This window comes from Heteronotia binoei, chromosome 15, assembly GCF_032191835.1.
Source record: "Heteronotia binoei isolate CCM8104 ecotype False Entrance Well chromosome 15, APGP_CSIRO_Hbin_v1, whole genome shotgun sequence".
In the NCBI taxonomy this organism is placed as follows: domain Eukaryota; kingdom Metazoa; phylum Chordata; class Lepidosauria; order Squamata; family Gekkonidae; genus Heteronotia; species Heteronotia binoei.
Genome location: NC_083237.1, coordinates 1,313,028 through 1,331,739, shown reverse-complemented (window position 1 = coordinate 1,331,739; position 18,712 = coordinate 1,313,028). Strand labels below are relative to the sequence as shown.

Sequence of the window (18,712 nt, the reverse complement as noted above, 5' to 3'; positions counted from 1 at the left end):
AATGGCCTTGGGTCAGCCAGAGCTCTCTTATCTGGGAGAACCGGGTTTGATTCCCCACTCCTCCACTTGCAGCTGCTGGAATGGCCTGGGGTCAGCCAGAGCTCTCTTATCTGGGAGAACTGGGTTTGATTCCCCACTCCTCCACTTGCAGCTGCTGGAATGGCCTGGGGTCAGCCAGAGCTCTCTTATCTGGGAGAACCGGGTTTGATTCCCCACTCCTCCACTTGCAGCTGCTGGAATGGCCTGGGGTCAGCCAGAGCTCTCTTATCTGGGAGAACTGGGTTTGATTCCCCACTCCTCCACTTGAAGCTGCTGGAATGGCCTTGGGTCAGCCAGAGCTCTCTTATCTGGGAGAACCGGGTTTGATTCCCCACTCCTCCACTTGCAGCTGCTGGAATGGCCTGGGGTCAGCCAGAGCTCTCTTATCTGGGAGAACCGGGTTTGATTCCCCACTTCTCCACTTGCAGCTGCTGGAATGGCCTGGTGTTAGCCATAGCTCTTGTAAGAGTTGTCCTTGAAAGGACAGCTCCTGTAAGAGTTCTTTCAGCCCCACTCACCTCACAGGGGGAGGTAAAGGGTATTGTAAGCAACTCTGAGATTCGGAGTAGAGGGTGGGATATAAATCCAATTTCTTCTTCTTCTTCTTCTTCTTCTTCTTCTTCTTCTTCTTCTTCTTCTTCTCCTTCTCCTCCTCCTCCTCCTCCTCCTCCTTTTTCTCCTCCTCCTCCTCCTCCTCCTCCTCCTCCTTTTTCTCCTCCTCCTCCTCCTCCTCCTCCTTTTTCTCCTCCTCCTCCTCCTCCTCCTCCTTTTTCTCCTCCTCCTCCTCCTCCATTCTGCCACACTGGCTCTTGCCAGCTTCTAGTTCTCATTTTTAAGCAGACCTTTTGCACCATTTCCCTCTCTGCTTCCACTTCCTTCAGCAAAACTCCCCCCCCCCCCCCAAATCCACCTTTCTCCTTGCTAGCCCACCAAAAGGGGAAATAGCCATTGAGGCTGGGAGGCAGGGAGCAGCCTGAAAACACCTTTAAGACCAACAAATGTGAACGTTTTAAGCATGTTTTAAGTTTAAAAAGAAAACCTTTTGTGTTCTCTCTTCTACCTGGCATTGCATTTGATGACACACAAGGCCTGGCCCAGCAAGGTCTCATGTACGTCAGCCCCGGCCCTCCTGAATTCGACACCCCTCGCTACAGCGACAGCTGTGGAAGGCCTCACTCGGATTCCGGGATTCCGTGGCCGCCACTGGGAGGGCTCTGCTGACCTTTTGCCCTTTCCTCGCCAGTCTTGTGAACTCTTTTCCCGAAATCAGCTGTGCAGTTTGCTGGGAAAATGGGTTACTGAGAATCCTGCAGGCTCCTGGAGATCACACGGAAACGAACCTGGGAAGGAAGCTGACAGAATTCCGGAACAGCAGGGTCTGTGTCGGGAAGTGGACCCCTCCCCTTGAGCCAGGGAACCCCTTCGGGTCACAGCCAATGATATCACTTGGCTGTGCGGGAAAAGCTGCAGTAAGAGTTCCTGTGCATGCACAGAGTGCTTTCTGCTCACCCTATATGCTAAGTCAGGCATGCAGGAAAGGTGGCCTCCCTTTTTGGAAGCCATGCCTTGTGCCACTGGGGACATTTTGAGATCCCCTATCTTATCAGAACACACATGGGAGACACATTTCTCGGACTGGCAATGTGGGAATGCCAGTCCGGTGGAAAAAAGTTATTTCCGGCCCCGTGTGATAAAGCTGTCTTCTAACACATCCCTGCGAAGACAAGATGGAAAAGATGCTCTTGAGAGCAGTGGCCTAGATCCAGGAGAGCGCCAAAGATAGCGTTGCCTGCAAGAAGCCCACATGGCCCTTCCCACGCATCCCCCCCCCCACCCGGGGAAGGAGAGGCAAAGCCTGGCCTGAGATCCTGTAGCAGCCCCCCATCGTGTTGCTCGCAAGCAAGGGGGAGAGGAGGCTGGCCTTTCCCTGCCCCTTCCGTGGGAGTTCAGCTGAAGGGGTTGTGGGGGCAGGGCAGACTCAGGCCCCTCCAGCACCAGAGTCAAGGTCTGTCCTGTCTATGGGCATTTTGCCACACCACTTTTCAAAGATAAGGTCAAGGGCGTTGATTGATTTACTTCATTTCTCCCCAGTGGGGACGCAAGGTGGCTTCCACAATTCTCTGCTCCTGCATTTGAGCCTCACAACCATCCTGTGAGGTAGGTTAAGCGGAGAGGGCGTGACCGGCCCAAGGGCACCCAGCAAACTTCCACAGTCCAGCAGGGAATCGAACCTGGGTCACCCAGGCTCCAGTCCAGCACTCTAGCCCAGGGGTGGCTCTTTCACACATACTGTGTGGCTCTCAAAGCCCCCAGTGGCTGGCTTGCAGAAGGCAATGCTCTCTTCAAATCACTTCTCCAAGCCAAGCCAGCCAGCACCTTGGAGAATGCATTTAAAGCTGCTTTCTTTCCACCTCTCCCCAGTTTGGTGTAGTGGTTAAGTACGCGGACTCATCTGGGAGAACCGGGTTTGATTCCCCCCTCCTCCACTTGCAGGTGCTGGAATGGCCTTGGGTCAGCCAGAGCTCTGGCAGAGGTTGTCCTTGAAAGGGCAGTGCTGTGAGAGCCCTCTCCAGCCCCACCCACCTCACAGGGTGTCTGTTGTGGGGGAGGAAGGGAAAGGAGATTGTGAGAGCCAGTTTGGTGTAGTGGTTAAGTGTGCAGACTCTTATCTGGGAGAACCGGGTTTGATTCCCCACTCTTCCACTTGCACCTGCTGGAATGGCCTTGGGTCAGCCAGAGCTCTCTTATCTGGGAGAACCGGGTTAGATTCCCCACTCCTCCACTTGCACCTGCTGGAATGGCCTTGGGTCAGCCAGAGCTGTGGCAGAGGTTGTCCTTGAAAGGGCAGGTGCTGTGAGAGCCCTCTCAGCCCCACCCACCTCACAGGGTGTCTGTCGTGGGGGAGGAAGGGAAAGGAGATTGTAAGAGCCAGTTTGGTGTAGTGGTTAAGTGTGCAGACTCTTATCTGGGAGAACTGGGTTTGATTCCCCACTCCTCCACTTGCAGCTGCTGGAATGGCCTTGGGTCAGCCAGAGCTCTCTTATCTGGGAGAACCGGGTTGGATTCCCCACTCCTCCACTTGCACCTGCTGGAATGGCCTTGGGTCAGCCATGGCTCTCTTAACTGGGAGAACTGGGTTTGATCTCCCATTCCTCCACTTGCAGCTGCTGGAATGGCCTTGGGTCAGCCATAGCTCTCTTTTCTGGGAGAACCAGGTTTGATTCCCCACTCTTCCTTGGGTCAGCCAGAGCTCTAGCAGAGGTTGTCCTTGAAAGGGCAGCTACTGTGAGAGCTCTCTCAGCCCCACCCACCTCACAGGGTGTCTGTTGTGGGGGGAGAAGATAAAGGAGATTGTGAGCCGCTCTGAGTCTCTGATTCAGAGAGAAGGGCGGGGTATAAATCTGTAGTCGTCTTCTTCCAGTCTATTTTCCTTCCTTCCTGTCTTGCAGCTCTCAAACCTCTGGCCACTTCTGCTCCAGCCTCTCCTCCCTGTTGGCTCCTGCTCACGTAATGGGGATTACTACAGCTTGGGTGCAGAGAAGGAGCCCCCTGGAGCGCAGAGGGCTCTCCGTTCCCAGACTTGGAACAACCACCAGCTTTTGTGGGAGGCACAGCTTGAACTGTCCACTTCTTCTCCACCTGCAGCCACAGGCAAAACATTATTCCAAGCCTCCCCCCACCTGGCACTTCCTCCAAGTTGAACTTCTCTATGGCTTCAACCATGACTTCCCCAAACTGGAATGGCAACCCTGACCATTTGTTACCTGTAGCATGAACCCCAACAGTCTGCTGAGGAAAAGAAGCCCCCCACTTTGTTCCAAGGTGATGAACATGTAGAACTCACTGCCACAGGAAGTGGTGGCAGCTACAAGCGTAGCCAGCTTCAAGAGGGGATTGGATAAAAATATGGAGCAGAGGTCCATCAGTGGCTATTAGCCACAGTGTGTGTGTGTGTGTGTGTGTGTGTATACAGAGTGTTGGACTGGATGGGCCATTGGCCTCATCCAACATGGCTCCTCTTATGTTCTTCTGTGTCAGAGTGTTGGACTGGATGGGCCATTGGCCTGATCCAACATGGCTCCTCTTATGTTCTTCTGTGACACAGAGTGTTGGACTGGATGGGCCATTGGCCTGATCCAACAGGGCTTCTCTTATGTTCTTATGTGACACAGAGTGCTGGACTGGATGGGCCATTGGCCTGATTCAACATGGCTTGTCTTATGTTCTTCTATGACAGAATGTTGGACTGAATGGGCCATTGGCCTGATCCAACATGGCTTCTCTTATGTTCTTATGTGACACAGAGTGTTGGACTGGATGGGCCGCTGGCCTGATTCAACATGGCTTCTCTTATGTTCTTCTGTGACAGAGTGTTGGACTGGATGGGCCATTGGCCTGATCCAACATGGCTTCTCTTATGTTCTTCTGGGACAGAGTGTTGGACTGGATGGGCCATTGGCCTGATCCAACATGGCTCCTCTTATGTTCTTCTGTGACACAGAGTGTTGGACTGGAAGGGCCATTGGCCTGATCCAACATGGTTTCTCTTATGTTCTTATGTGACACAGAGTGTTGGACTGGATGGGCCATTGGCCTGATCCAACATGGCTTCTCTTATGTTCTTCTGTGACAGTGCTGGACTGAATGGGCCATTGGCCTCATCCAACATGGCTTCTCTTATGTTCTTAGGTGACACAGAGTGTTGGACTGGATGGGCCATTGGCCTGATCCAACCTGGCTTCTCTTATGTTCTTATGTGACTCAGAGTGTTGGACTGGATGGGCCATTGGCCTGATCCAGCATGGATTCTCTTATGTTCTTAAGGCTGCCCCAGTTGTCTGGCCAAAGGCCTGTTGGACCCTTGAGGGGCAGGTACCCCAGGGCTTCTAGCCGCTCTCAGGGGCCACGTAGGCACCTCTGAGCCAGTTTGGGGGGACTCTAATCTGGGACAACTGGGTCTCATTCCCCACTCCTCCTCCCCATGAAGCCTGCTGGGAGACCTTGGGTCAGTTGCAGTTCTCAGAGCAGCTCTGGAAAGAGCTCTCTCAGCCCCACCTACCTCACAGGGAGGGTGTCTGTTGTGGAGAGAGGAAGGGAAGGAGACTGCAAGCCACTCATGAGTCTCCCAAGTGAAGGGTGGGGCATAAATCCAATCTCCTCTTCCTCTCTGGAGTCAAGGGCTGTAGATTTGAACAAGATGGGGCAAATAACATGACTTGTCCCCAGTCTAAGAAGAAATCTTTGGAGCAGGGCAGTTTTGCCCCACACCTGTGGGGCAGGACACTTAGCCATCCTGTATAAACCAGCTGCAGAGGGCCAGAGAAGGAACTGGAGAAGGGCCTCTAGCGGTTGAAAAGACCAGGAATCCCTTTGTGAAATCTCCCCTGCAGCTGGGCCCACAGAGCTCCACAGGAAAGAGTCCCCCGGCCCCAGCAATGGCCCCAGAAACAACTTCACCTCCCCATGAAACAGTGGAGAACTGTTTATTCTCATGATCTGCAGAAGATCCACAACCTCAATCTGAACTGCTACAAAGACACACACACACAGTCTGGGATGTGCACCCAGAGAAGATGCACCCCACCCGAAGACACACAGGCCGCATTCCAGCCCCCAAAGCGCGCTCTCTCCCCACAAACTCTCTGTAGACGAATGAAACAGCTGCCCTTTAGCCTCAAGTCCACTTTGATGCCAGGAAAACCAGCCTGATCCTCCCCAGGAGGCGGTTGAACCCTCGTCTGGGTTTCAGTTCCCTTCTGGGTGCGGAAGAGGGACAAACCTTGGGGGGAGTGGGAGGGCTCTTCTGACCACAATGTCCAACGCAGACCAGAGAAGAGGGGAACTGTCCAACAGAGCCAGGTAAGGAAATGGCTCCTCAGATCAGAGTGTGTGTGTGTGGGGGGGTTCGTAACATGCCCCTCCTGATGGATATGGAGCCTCCAAAGACGGGGGGGAAGAGGGCTGGTGTGCCATGGCCAGTGTGCGGCCAGCAGTGCTTCTAGGAAGGCAGGGAGCCCCCTTCCTCCCACCCCACAGCAGAGTCAGGAGCCCGCAGGAACTGAGGTCACTCTGGGGTGACACGGCACACCCGGATGTGGATGGCAGAGTTGTTCCGTGTCCTGGCCAGGGGCTCGTCACTGTCCCCCTCCGGCTCGGCGATATCGGCCAGCTCCACCGTGGAGGTGTTGGCTGCTAAGCACAGGGAACCTCCACCGGTGGCCTCCAGCTGCAGGGCGATGTTGATGGCGCGGTTGATGGCCAGGCCCAGACCGTGGATGCAGATCTCGGAGCAGCCCCCGCCGGGGCCCAGCAGCTTCTGGCAGCGGCTCAGCTGGGCCTTGAAGTCCGTCTTCATGTTGACGTAGATGTCGTTGCGGCGCCGGGGTAGACGCCGGGGTAGGCAGCGGCGCAAGGCGCACTCCGTCTCAGTGGGGCGGCCCAACTCGGCCATGGCAGCTCTGTGCGGGGAGGGGGGGGGAAGAGAGGTGTTACGGCTGCCAACCTCCGGGTAGGGCCTGGAGGTCTCCTGCTACTGCAATTGCTCTCCAGCCTACTAGGGATCCCAATCCCCAGGTAGACGGCAAACCAACAGAGTAACGGTGGTAATGGAAACAGGAAGAAAAGCCCGTAGCCATCCACGTAAACAAAACCCCAGATTTTCCAATTATTTCATACAATCAAATATCCTCAAAGAATCATACCACACCAAAAGTGCAAATATAAGACACACCATACGCGAAGTCCATATACTTATAGCAATAGTCTATTTCAGGGTGGCCAACGGTAGCTGTCCAGATTTTTTTTTGCCTACAACTCCCATCAGCCCCAGCCATTTGCTATGCTGGCTGGGGCTGATGGGAGTTGTAGGCAAAAAACATCTGGAGAGCTACCGTTGGCCACCCCTGGTCTATTTCTTTGGAATAAAAATCAGTTGAAGATCTTGATGTTCTTGTAGAAGGCTATTGTGAGACAGGGCATCAAGCACATCTCTGTTGTGTTCTTTTGCCTTGCTGCTTGTCATCTCTACACTGGCTACAAGAAGATTTGGAGCACGGGACTCCACTTTCACAGCTTATCGCACAAAGTCTTGGAGTCCCAGCTTTAAGGAACAGTTACAAGGATTTTTATTCCAAAGAAATAGACTATTGCTATAAGTATATGGACTTCGCGTATGGGTGTGTCTTATATTTGCACTTTTGGTGTTGTATGATTCTATGAGGATATTTGATTGTATGACATAATTGGAAAATCTGGGGTTTTGTTTACGTGGATGGCTACAGGCTTTCTTCCCAATCCCCAGGTAGAGGCAGGGGATCCCCCAGTCTGGAGGCCCTCTCCCCACTTCAGGGTCATCAAAAAGCAGGGGGGGGGGAGGAGGGAAATGCCTGCTGGGCACTCTATTATTCCTTAGGGAGACCAATTCCCATAGGGTATAACAAAGAACTGATCTGCGGGTATGTGAGACTCTGGGGAGGGGTGGGTGTTTTTTGGAGGCGGAGGCACCAAATTTGCAGCACAGCATCCAGCGCCTCTCCTCCAAACACCCTCCAAGTTTCGAAAGCATTGGGCCAGGGGGTCTAATTCTATCAGCCCCTAAACAAGCTGCCCCTTTCCTTCATCGTTCCCAACGGAGGGAAGGCATTTCAAAGGTGCGTGGTCCCTTTCAGTGTGATAGCCGGAACTCCCTTTGGAGTTCCGCCGCGCTGGTCCCAACCTTGCTCCTGGCTCCACCCCCAGAGTCTCCTGGCTCCACCCCCCAAAGCCCCCAGATATTTCTTGAGTCAGACCTGGCAACCTTACCTGTGAGGCCAGGTGAAGAAAGTGGCCACGTGGGAAGGGGGACTCGGCAGGCAGGGCACCCCCCCTCCTTGGAAGTCCCCCCAACCCTCCCCTGGAGCCCCCCCCCGCAACCCTGCTCCCCCCCCCCTCTCCCCAGCAGCCGCCCCCTCCCCACCTTTGCAGGCCAGCAGCAGCTCCGCGCACGCGCTCCGGCGCCTCTTCCGCTTCCTGCTGCAACGCGGGGCGGGGGCGGGGCAGGCAGAGGCGCGCCCCGCAGGAATTCTCGCGTGCATGGGCGGGGGCGCGCCGCGGGGGCGCGCATCGAGGTCTTCTCTTCCCCCGCCCCCGAGGACGCAGCGCTCCCTCCCCTCCCCGCGCTCTGGGCTCGCTCTGCTGCTGGCTGCTGGCATCCCCGAGGCTTCCCGCTAGCCCTGGGGCCTCTAGGGGGGCTCCGGCCACTGGCCCCCGCAGCCCAGCACTCGGGGTCACGCAGGGGCCAAAAAGCCAGAAGCCCTCCCACTGGGCCCCCCCAGCACCAAGGAGGCAGAGCCTCAGAGAAGTCGTGGGGGATCAGTAGGGTTGCCAAGTCCAATGCAAGAAATATCTGGGGGCTTTGGGGGTGGAGCCAGGAGACTTTGGGGGTGGAGCCGGGAGACATTAGGGGCGGAGCCAAGATCAAGGCTGTGACAAGCATCATTGAGCTCCAAAGGGAGTGCTGGCCCTCACACTGAAAGGGACGGCACACCTTTTCCATGCCTTCCTCCCGTAGGAAATAATGAAGGGTAGGGGCACCTTTTTGGGGGGCTCATAGAATTGGACCCCCTGGTCCAATCGTTTTGAAACTTGGGGGGTGTTTTGGGGAGAGGCACTAGATGCCGCCCTGAGCCACCTGGTGGGAAGGGTGGGATATAAATTACAAGTAAATAAATAAATAAAATAAACATTGAACATTTGGTGCCTCTACCCCAAAAAACACCCCCCCAGAGCCCCAAATACCCGCAGATCAATTCTCCATGATTTGCTATGAATAAATCTCCATAGGGAATAACAGCGTTCCCAGCAGACATTTCCCTCCCCTCCCCCCCACTTTCTGACGACCCTGAAGCGGGGGGAGGGTCTCCAAACCGGGGGATCCTCTGCCCCCACCTGTGGATTGGCAACCCTATGGATCAGGCCAATGGCCCATCCAAACCCACACTCTGGTTCATGCAGTGGCCAAATAAACCAGGGGCCATCAGTTCATCAGTGGGCCAGGACACTAGAAGCCCTCCCACTGTTGCCCCCCCAAGCACCAAGAATACAGAGCGTCACTGCCCCAGACATAACATAAGAGAAGTCATGTTGGGTCACGCCAATGGCCCATCTAGTCCAACGCTCTGGGTCACACAGTGGCCAAAAAACCAGGGGCCATCAGGAGCAGTGGTGGGATTCAGCAGGTTCGCACCACTTCTATGGAACCGTTACCTAATGCGCTATCGGTTCTATAGAACCGTTTGTTGGTCGGGCACCCTCGGATCAACGGGGACTTTCCCCTCTAAGTGCCTAAAACTCACCAGTTTCTTTTCCCCACCAGACTGCAAAAAAGCCCAAGCGAACAAGTTAGATGCGCGCCCTGCCAGGAATTGCGTCTCACTCCCTCCAGCCCCTTCCAGCTTCACCACTCCCACGTGTGATTAAAACCCAGGCGCCGAGGAAAAAGCAGCTCAAACTAACCACTGCGGCGCCTTCTGGGACTCGTAGTCCTTGCGCTCGGTAGCGCAGCAGGCAGGAGGCTCAAAAGACTACCAGACCCAGCATGCCCTTCGGCAAAGAAGGGCTCCGCTCGCTCGTGCGCGCTCGCGGAGTCAGGAAGCCCCGCCCACTTTCATTCCTGGAAGGATGAGTAGGCGAAGGTCTGTGGGCTGCAAACGCTTGTGGGGGCGTCGGGCTTGTTTGGTTTTTTTGCAAATGGCAGTCAAATTAGGTGACAGATTTTTCTTTTTGCAGAGAGATAAATATTGGAGCGTGTTGCCATGTATGCAAAACAAGGCTTGATAGCTGGGCTTTTCCCCAGCCAACGGTTGATCTGTTCAGTTGGGTTCTGTGGCATGCGTTTGGGTGCCCCAACTGTAGTAGCTTTCAGGTGATGGTAAAAAACCCCTCTGCCTGGACATGTGAGTCCTCCATCCGTGTTTGCTTAAGCTTGTATAACCAGCTTTGGTTGGCACACTGCTTTTTTAGGGAGGCCAGCCTTTTAAGCTCACATTGCCAGAGTGACACTTCGTTCTGCAAAGCCAGGGTGTCAAATATCTGACCTGGGGGCCGAATCAGGCCCTCAGAGGGCTCCTATCAGGCCCCTGAGCAACTGACTGTCATCTGCTTCCTTCTTTCTCCTTTCTGTATAACAGCCTGCTTTTCAAGGCTCCCTCAATTGCACAGGAACTGCAGAGCAAAACTTCTATTTTCTCCATTGGCTGAGGCTCCTCCCTTGGGGAGGAAGGAGGAGGAATAGCTTGCTTTGCCAGGCTCCCTCAATCGCACAGCAGAGATACTGAGTGAAGCCTCTCTTCCTTCTATTTGCTGAGGCTCCCCCCCCCCCAGTCCCCTGGGGAAGGAAGGAAAGAGCCAGAGCTTCCTTTGCCCAGTTCCCTGGATCCCGTTGGAGAAATACAAAGAAAGCACCTTTAAGACCAACAAGTGCTAATGCTTTTAGCATGTTTTAAGTTTTTTAGGAAATGTATTTGTGTTTGTGTCCTTTATAAAGTTTGTATCTTTGCTAGGAAGACTTAAGGTCAGATTCCTGCAAAACTCACAGGTTGATTTCAATCAGTCACTATCAGTGCAATCCTAAAGCCATTTCCCTATGCAGCCCAGTTGCATAGACCTGCGTGAGAGTCTGAGTTAGATCTCCTAAGGATGGTGCTGTGTCTGTCAGCCCCACCTACTGCACAAGGTTCTGCAGATTTAAAGGGGAAGGCTAGTAAACCATGTATAACATCATGAGTACCTGAATACAAAGATGGGCTACATCAGGGGTAGGGAAATGGCTGAGAAGTTGAATGCATTTTTGCCTTCAGTGTGGAAGACGAGAAGTGTTTGCCCGCTCCAGAACCACTAATTTTGGAAGGGGTGTTGAAAGACCTGAGTCAGATTGAGGTGACAAGAGAGGAGGTCCTACAACTGATAGACAAATTAAAAACTAATAAGTCACCAGGTCCGGATGGCATACATCCGAGAGTTCTGAAAGAACTCAAAGTTGAACTTGTTGATCTTCTGACAAAAATATGTAATCTTTCATTGAAATCTGCCTCCGTTCCTGAAAACTGGAAGGTAGCAAATGTCACCCCCATCTTTAAAAAGGGTTCCAGAGGATTTCCGGGAAATTACAGGCCAGTCAGTCTGACTTCAATACCGGGAAAGTTGTTAGAAACCATTATCAAGGACAGAATGAGCAGGCACATTGATGAACACGGGTTATTGAGGAAGACTCAGGGTGGGTTCTGTAAGGGAAGATCTTGCCTCACTAACCTGTTACAGTTCTTTGAGGGGGTGGACAAAGGGGACCCAATAGATGTTGTTTACCTTGACTTCCAGAAAGCTTTTGATAAAGTTCCTCATCAAAGGCTCCTTAGAAAGCTTGAGAGTCATGGAGTAAAAGGACAGGTCTGCTTGTGGATCAAAAACTGGCTGAGTAATAGGAAACAGAGAGTGAGTATAAATGGGCAGTCTTCGCAGTGGAGGACGGTAGTGCCTCTCCCCAAAATACCCTCCCAGTTTCAAAAAGATTGGACCAGGGGGTCCAATTCTATGAGCCCCAAAAGAAGGTGCCCTTATCCTTCATTATTTCCTATGAAAGGAAGGCATTGAAAAGGTGTGCCATCCCTTTAAATGTGAGGGCCAGAACTCCCAATATGGAAATATCTTCAATAAATCTTTCTTTAAACATAATCTAGTTGTCTTTACCTCTTTTACTGTTCTTATTGCAGTATTTAATGCGTGAATTATTAAACTACCTTTCGGTATATCTTTTGATATAGTTAAAATGGTCATTAGGACATAGAACCTGTTGTTAATTTATTTGAATCCCACCACTGATCAGGAGGTCCATCAGTGGGGCCAGGACACTAGAAGCCCTCCCACTATTGCCCCCCCCAAGCACCAAGAATACAGAGCGTCACTGCCCCAGACATAAGAGAAGTCATGTTGGGTCACGCCAATGGCCCATCTAATCCAACACTCTGGGTTACACAGTGGCCAAAAAACCAGGTGCCATCAGGAGGTCCATCAGTGGGGCCAGAACTCCTGAAGACCTCTCACTCTTGCCCCCGAAGCACCAAGAAGACAGGGCATCTCTGCCTTAGATAGAGTGTTCCATCTAGACCTCGTGGCTCATGAAACGGCTGTTCTGTATCTTCATCCAGTCCCTTCTTGAAGCTGTCTATGCTTGTAGCCACTGCCGTTTCCTGCAGCAGGGAATTCCACATGTCAATGACTCTTTGGGTGAAGAAGGACTTCCTTTTTCTGCTGACTCCTGCTTTTCCCAGCATGATTATCTTCTCCAGTGACTCTTTATTTTAGCTTCAAGGGAGCAGTCAGACTTGATTTCATCAAGAACCCAGTTTGGGGCAGGCCGTAGGATCCATAAAACTCTCCTGACACCACCTGTCAAATGGATTGGCCTTTTCCCTGCCCGTTGTCTTCCCTCTTAGACTTTCACACCCACCCATAATAGCAGGCAACACTGTGGTAGGAATTGTCTCTTGCTCTGCAGTGACCACATCCTGACACGAATCTCTCCTAGCTCCTTCCAAGGCACCTTCTGGTTTTTTGGCTTCAGTCTCCCTTTTGGTTGAACAAAATAAAATGTATTACGTATTATTATTAAAGTGTGAGTCCAGGGGCGTCTTTAAGACTGACAAAGTTTTATTTTGGGTATAAGCACATGAAAACTTTGTTGTTCTTCAACCACACAGTCGAGTCTGACTCTGCAACCCTCAGGGACCAAGTCACACCAGGCCCTCCTGTCTTCCACCATCCTCCGAAGTCTGCTCAAATCCTTGTTTGTTACATCAGTAACACTGTCCAGCCATCTCATCTTTTGCTGTCCCCTTCCTCTTTTGCCTTCTGTCTTTACCAGCATCAGGGTCTTCTCCAGGGAGTGCTCCCTTCTCATTGGGTGGCCAAAGTCTTTGAGCTTCAGCTTCAGCATCTGACCTTCCAAGGAACAGTCTGGGTTGATTTCCCTTAGGACTGACTGATTGGATCTTCTTGCAGTCCAAGGGACTCTCAAGCGTCTTCTCCAGGGAGTGCTCCCTTCTCATTGGGTGGCCAAAGTCTTTGAGCTTCAGCTTCAGCATCTGACCTTCCAAGGAACAGTCTGGGTTGATTTCCCTTAGGACTGACTGGTTGGATCTTCTTGCAGTCCAAGGGACTCTCAAGAGTCTTCTCCAGGGAGTGCTCCCTTCTCATTTAGTGACCAAATTATTTGAGCTTCAGCTTCAGCATCTGACCTTCCAGGGAACAGTCTGGGTTGATTTCCCTTAGGACTGATTGGACCTTCTTGCAGTCTAAGGGAGTCTCAAGAGTCTTCTCCGCACCACAGCTCAAAAACTTCTGTTCTTCTGCGCTCGGCGTTCCTTGTGGTGGTCCAGCTCTCACAGCCACACATTACTACTGGGAATACCATCACTTTGACTATACGGACTTCTGTTGGCAGGGCGATGTCTCTACCATGAAAACTTATCCCCAGAATAAAATTTTATTAGTCTTGAAAGTGCCCCTGGACTCGGACTTTGAGTTGCGCCTGAAAACTGACAACCAGAATAGAACTTCGTTGGTCTTAAAGGAGCTTGACCTGACTCACACTTTGCTCTGCTGCTTCGAACCAAGACGGCGATCCCCGGAATCCCTTTTGGTTGATGATTGACCCAAGGAATAGGAAACCTTTAGCAACCTCCGTGTCATCATCGTCATCCTTAAAAGTTGTGTAATTCCTCAGGTGCAGGAGAGGGTGCAAAAGAGAAGGCCGGAACCTTGGACAATGCCCAGAGGACTCAGGCTGGACCCCAGTCGAGGTCAAGCGCTGCTGGGAGGGTGCCCCACTCCTGCATCAGCCCCCCCCCCACAACCCTACAAGCGCTTCATGGATAGGAATCCTGCCATTTGCCTTCCTCCGCCCCCGCCCCGTGTCGTCCTCCTGCCCCTCCGCCTCCCCTTGTCCCCTTTGGGATGGAAAATCACAGGCCAGAGTGAGAAGGCAGAGAGAGCATTCCTTCTGCTGGGTGTGTACGTGTGTGTTGTGGGGGTTTTTTTTTTTTTGGACAATTTCCACGGAAACTTTGAGGGGCAGGTGCTGCTGACTTTGCTGCCCAAGCAGCTAATCTTTTGGCACTTTGCAGGTTAAAGGCTGCTGGGACGCCCGCCCGGAGTCCGCCCTCTCTGCCCAGGTGGAGCACCTGGGGTTGCCAACTGCCTGGAGATCCAGAGGGCCTGGCCCAATAGTGGAAGTTTTGGGAGCTTTTCTTTGATCTCCACACAGTGAAAGGCTTCAGTGGCTTGTTCCCATTGGTTCTGTTTCATATTTTATTTTTTAATTGTTTTATTTTACTTTCTTTATGTCCTGCCTTTCTCCCCGATGGAGACCCCAAGGGGCTCCTCTGCATTAACCTCACAACCACCCTGTGAGGGGGTGACTGGGCCCCCCATGGTCACCCACTGAGCTTCCAGGGCACGAGGGGGGGGCTTCCGAGGCCGACACCAACCACTGCACCACACTGGCTCTTCCGGAGGCAGACAGTTTCCCTCCAGGCTTGCTTGCTGGCAGCCTCAGGGCCCCTGCCTGCCCACCAAGAGCAGCAGCAGCAGCAAACTAGTCCACCTGTGGGGGGGGGGGGGGTGACTGGCCCACCTTGCAGGGGCTCACCTTCGGCCAGGCCTGCTTGGCCACCCTCGGCTGTTTTGGAGCGGCAAGGAGAAGGTGGGTCCCTGCCCCAAGGAGCTGGGCTTAGCCCCACCCGTGGCCTTTGTTTTGGAAGGGGGAGGGCTGTGCTTCCTCTCTGGGTCTCAGGGCCCTGCCTGCCTTCTCCTCTTGGCTTCTCCTGCCCCTCCACCCTCCCCTGTCTCCGCCTGCCCTTTGCCGGGCCCTTCCTGCCCCCATCCAGCTGAGACCGGCCTCTCTGGCCTTCAGGTGGCTTCCAGCAGCCTCCCCTCCCCACCTGCCCGCCTGCCTGGGGAGATATAAGCAGGGCAGCAAAACCTCCTTCTCCTCCTCCTCCCTCCGGAGTCATGGCATGGTGCGGCCGGCGGAGACCCAGGGAGGGGGAGCCCCACAGCGTGGCCCCTGGGAGCCAGGCCCAGAAGAGACTCCTGGAGGAATCCTTCGGCAAGCTCTTCCGGGAGCCTGAGCCCCAGAAGTGGCACTGGGCCAAGGTGCTGCTGCGTGACCTGAGACGTAAGTGAGGTTGCCAATTCCAGGTTGGGAGGTTCCTGGAGGTTTGGGGCATAGGCTATTCGGAGGGCAGGGTGCCCTAGAGCCCCCCCTCCAAAGCATCCCTTTTTCTCCAGGGGAGCTGACCTCTGTGAGCTGGAGATGAGGTGCCATTCTGGAAGGTCTCCAGGCCCCACCTGGAGGTTGGCAGCTCTCGACTGGAGGGCAGACTTGGGGGGAGGGAGGGCTGCAGCTCTGGACAGGGGATGGTGTTGGGTGCGAGAGAGGGATCCTTGGCGGGGGGTGGGCTGTCTGTGGGGGTGTTGAGGAGCCTCTTTCTTTGCAGCCCTGGGCCTCTACATCCGGGCCCAGAGCCTCAAGCTTGGCGAAGACTGGCTCTTCCTCTTCCTCCTTGGCATCTCCATGGCAACCATCAGCTTTGGCCTGGACGTGATCATCTCCAAGTTCCAGCGATGTGAGTTTGCTCCTGTCCCCCACGCAGAGCTCTCCGGTGGGCTGAATGTCTGAGGAAGGTTAAAAACAGATATTATAGCATTGGGAAAAGTGCAGAAAAGGGCAAGTAGAATGATTAAAGTTTTGGAACACTTTCCCTATAAAGAAAGGTTGAAACGCTTGGGGCTCTTTAGCTTGGAGAAACGTCGACTGCGGGGTGACATGATAGAGGTTTACAAGATAATGCATGGGATGGAGAAAGTAGAGAAAGAAGTCCTTTTCTCCCTTTCTCACAATACAAGAACTCATGGGCATTCAATGAAATTGCTGAGCAGTCGGGTTAGAACGGATAAAAGGAAGAACTTCTTCACCAAAAGGGTGATTAACATGTGGATTTCACTGCCACAGGAGGTGGGGGTGGCTACAAGCATAGCCAGCTTCAAGAGGGGATTGGATAAAAATATGGAGCAGAGGTCCATCAGTGACTATTAGCCACAGTATGTGTATATATATATATGTGTGTGTGTGTGTGTGTGTGTGTGTGTATTGGCCACTGTATTCTTAGTGCTTGGAGGGCAACAGTGGGAGGGCTTCTAGTGTCCTGGCCCCACTGGTGGACCTCCTGATGGCACCTGCGTTTTTTGGCCACTGTGTGACACAGAGTGTTGTGCTGGGTGGACCATTGGCCTGATCCAACAGGGCTTCTCTTATGTGACACAGAGTGTTGGACTGGAGGGGCCATTGGCCTGATCCAACAGGGCTTCTCTTATGTTTTTATGTGACACAGAGTGTTGGACTGGAAGGGCCACTGGCCTGATCCAACAGGGCTTCTCTTATGTTTTTATGTGACACAGAGTGTTGGACTGGAAGGGCCACTGGCCTGATCCAACAGGGCTTCTCTTATGTTTTTATGTGACACAGAGTGTTGGACTGGAGGTGCCATTGGCCTGATCCAACATGGCTTCTCTTATGTTTTTATGTGACACAGAGTGTTGGACTGGAAGGGCCACTGGCCTGATCCAACAGGGCTTCTCTTATGTTCTTATGTGACACAGAGTGTTGGACTGGAAGGGCCACTGGCCTGATCCAACAGGGCTTCTCTTATGTTCTTATGTGACACAGAGTGTTGGACTGGAGGGGCCATTGGCCTGATCCAGCAGGGCTTCTCTTATGTTTTTATGTGACACAGAGTGTTGGACTGCAGGGGCCATTGGCCTGATCCAACATGGCTCCTCTTATGTTCTTATGTGACACAGAGTGTTGGACTGGAGGGGCCACTGGCCTGATCCAACAGGGATTCTCTTATGTTCTTAAGGTTTCTGTGGGGCATGATTTCCCCTGCCCCCCACCCCCAGCCTGTGCAGGGACTGGAGCCTGGGTTAAAGGTGCTTTCAGACACATTAAATAACCAGGGCCGGATTAACAATTAGGCCAAGTAGGTACTGGCCTATGGGCCCCCCATGTCTTTAGGGGCCCTGAGCCTGCTCCCCATCATCCCCCCCCTTGCTTGCAGCCCTTCCCCGCCTGCACACGCAGTCAGCAACCGAGCTGCTCTTTGCCCGACTTGCCTGGTGTGGTTGCTGCTGGCATCGTCACCAAGTTTGCCTCTCTCTGCCTCTCCCCTGCAGCTCTGTCAGAGGGGCTTTTAAGAAGGTGCCAGCAGGCTGCAGCTAGGGCTGTGGGTGGTGGGGTTGGTGCTCCAACTCTGAGATAATTTGGGAGGGTCCCCCCAAGATTTTGACTGCCTAGGGGCCTCCACGGGGTTTAATCCAGCACTGTAAATAACACACTTTCAATGCACTTTGTGAGCCAGTTTGGTGTAGTGGTTAAGTGTGTGGACTCTTATCTTGGGGAACCGGGTTTGATTCCCCCCTCCTCCACTTGCACCTGCTGGAATGGCCTTGGGTCAGCCAGAGCTCTCTTATCTGGGAGAACCGGGTTTGATTCCCCACTCCTCCACTCGCACCTGCTGGAATGGCCTTGGGTTAGCCCGAGCTCTCCTAGGAGTTCTCCTTGAAAGGGCACCTTTTGGCAGAGCTCTCTCAGCCCCACCCACCTCACAGGGTGTCCGTTGTGGGGGGAGAAGACATGGGAGATTGTTAGCCGCTCTGAGTCTCTGATTCAGAGAGAAGGGTGGGGTATAAATCTGCAGTGTTCTTCTTCGTATCTGGGAGAACCAGGTTTGATTCCCCACTCCTCCACTTGCACCTGCTGGAATGGCCTTGGGTCAGCCATAGCTCTGGCAGCGGTTGTCCTTGAAAGGGCAGCTGCTGTGAGAGCCCTCTCAGCCCCACCCACCTCACATGGTGTCTGTTGTGGGGCGGGAAGATATAGGAGATTGTGAGCTGCTCTGAGACTCTGATTCAGGGAGAAGGGCGGGGTATAAATCTGCAATTCTTCTTCTTCTTCACCTTGTGACTGGAATTTACAGTGTGAAATGGCAAAAGCCACTTGCAAACGGTCCCAGAAGTGGGTTGAAATGGCATTATTTCCTTTCAAAGACAACTCCTGCGAGAGCTCTGGCTGACCCAAGGCCATCCCAGCAGCTGCAAGTGGAGGAGTGGGGAATCAGACCCGGTTCTCCCAGATAAGAGAGCTGTGGCTGACCCAAGGCCATTCCAGCAGGTGCAAGTGGAGGAGGGGGGAATCAAACCCGGTTCCCCAAGATAAGAATCCACACACTTAACCACTACACCAAACTGGCTGACCCAAGGCCATCCCAGCAGCTGCAAGTGGAGGAGTGGGGAATCAGACCCGGTTCTCCCAGATAAGAGAGCTCTGGCTGACCCAAGGCCATTCCAGCAGGTGCAAGTGGAGGAGTGGGGAATCAGACCCGGTTCTCCCAGACAAGAGAGCTCTGGCTGACCCAAGGCCATTCCAGCAGCTGCAAGTGGAGGAGTGGGGAATCTGCACACTTCACCACTACACCGAACTGGCTCTCTGAGGTGGCGCATAGATATGATCTGCATGTAAGCCAAGGCGTGAACTGGCATCATGATTCTCTCCTGTCTTTCTTGCCTCCCCCCTCATGCCTCC

At 53.3% G+C, this 18,712-nt stretch overlaps 2 protein-coding genes across 2 annotated transcripts in view; one reads left to right on the top strand and one right to left on the bottom strand.

Annotated features, from left to right (window-relative positions):
- Positions 1-5,511: 5,511 nt before the first annotated feature.
- POP7 (POP7 homolog, ribonuclease P/MRP subunit) lies at positions 5,512-8,084 on the bottom strand. The gene is made up of 2 exons (XM_060255514.1): positions 7,994-8,084; positions 5,512-6,497 (listed from the first exon to the last, which is right to left on the bottom strand). Exon 2 carries the CDS (start codon positions 6,488-6,490, stop codon positions 6,104-6,106), a length of 387 nt encoding a protein of 128 aa, XP_060111497.1. The 5' UTR covers positions 6,491-6,497; positions 7,994-8,084; the 3' UTR covers positions 5,512-6,103.
- Positions 8,085-15,081: 6,997 nt separating this feature from the next.
- LOC132584579 (chloride channel protein ClC-Kb-like) overlaps positions 15,082-18,712 on the top strand; it is a 36,845-nt gene continuing 33,214 nt past the window's right edge. The window contains exons 1-2 of the mRNA XM_060256482.1: positions 15,082-15,247; positions 15,570-15,698. Of these exons, the coding sequence (XP_060112465.1) occupies positions 15,082-15,247; positions 15,570-15,698 (295 nt within the window). The remainder of the gene's footprint in view (positions 15,248-15,569; positions 15,699-18,712) is intronic.

Bases quoted from the DNA above. Each gene is read 5' to 3' on its own strand.
- POP7 (XM_060255514.1), bottom strand. From the start codon at position 6,490: ATGGCCGAGTTGGGCCGCCCCACTGAGACGGAGTGCGCCTTGCGCCGC.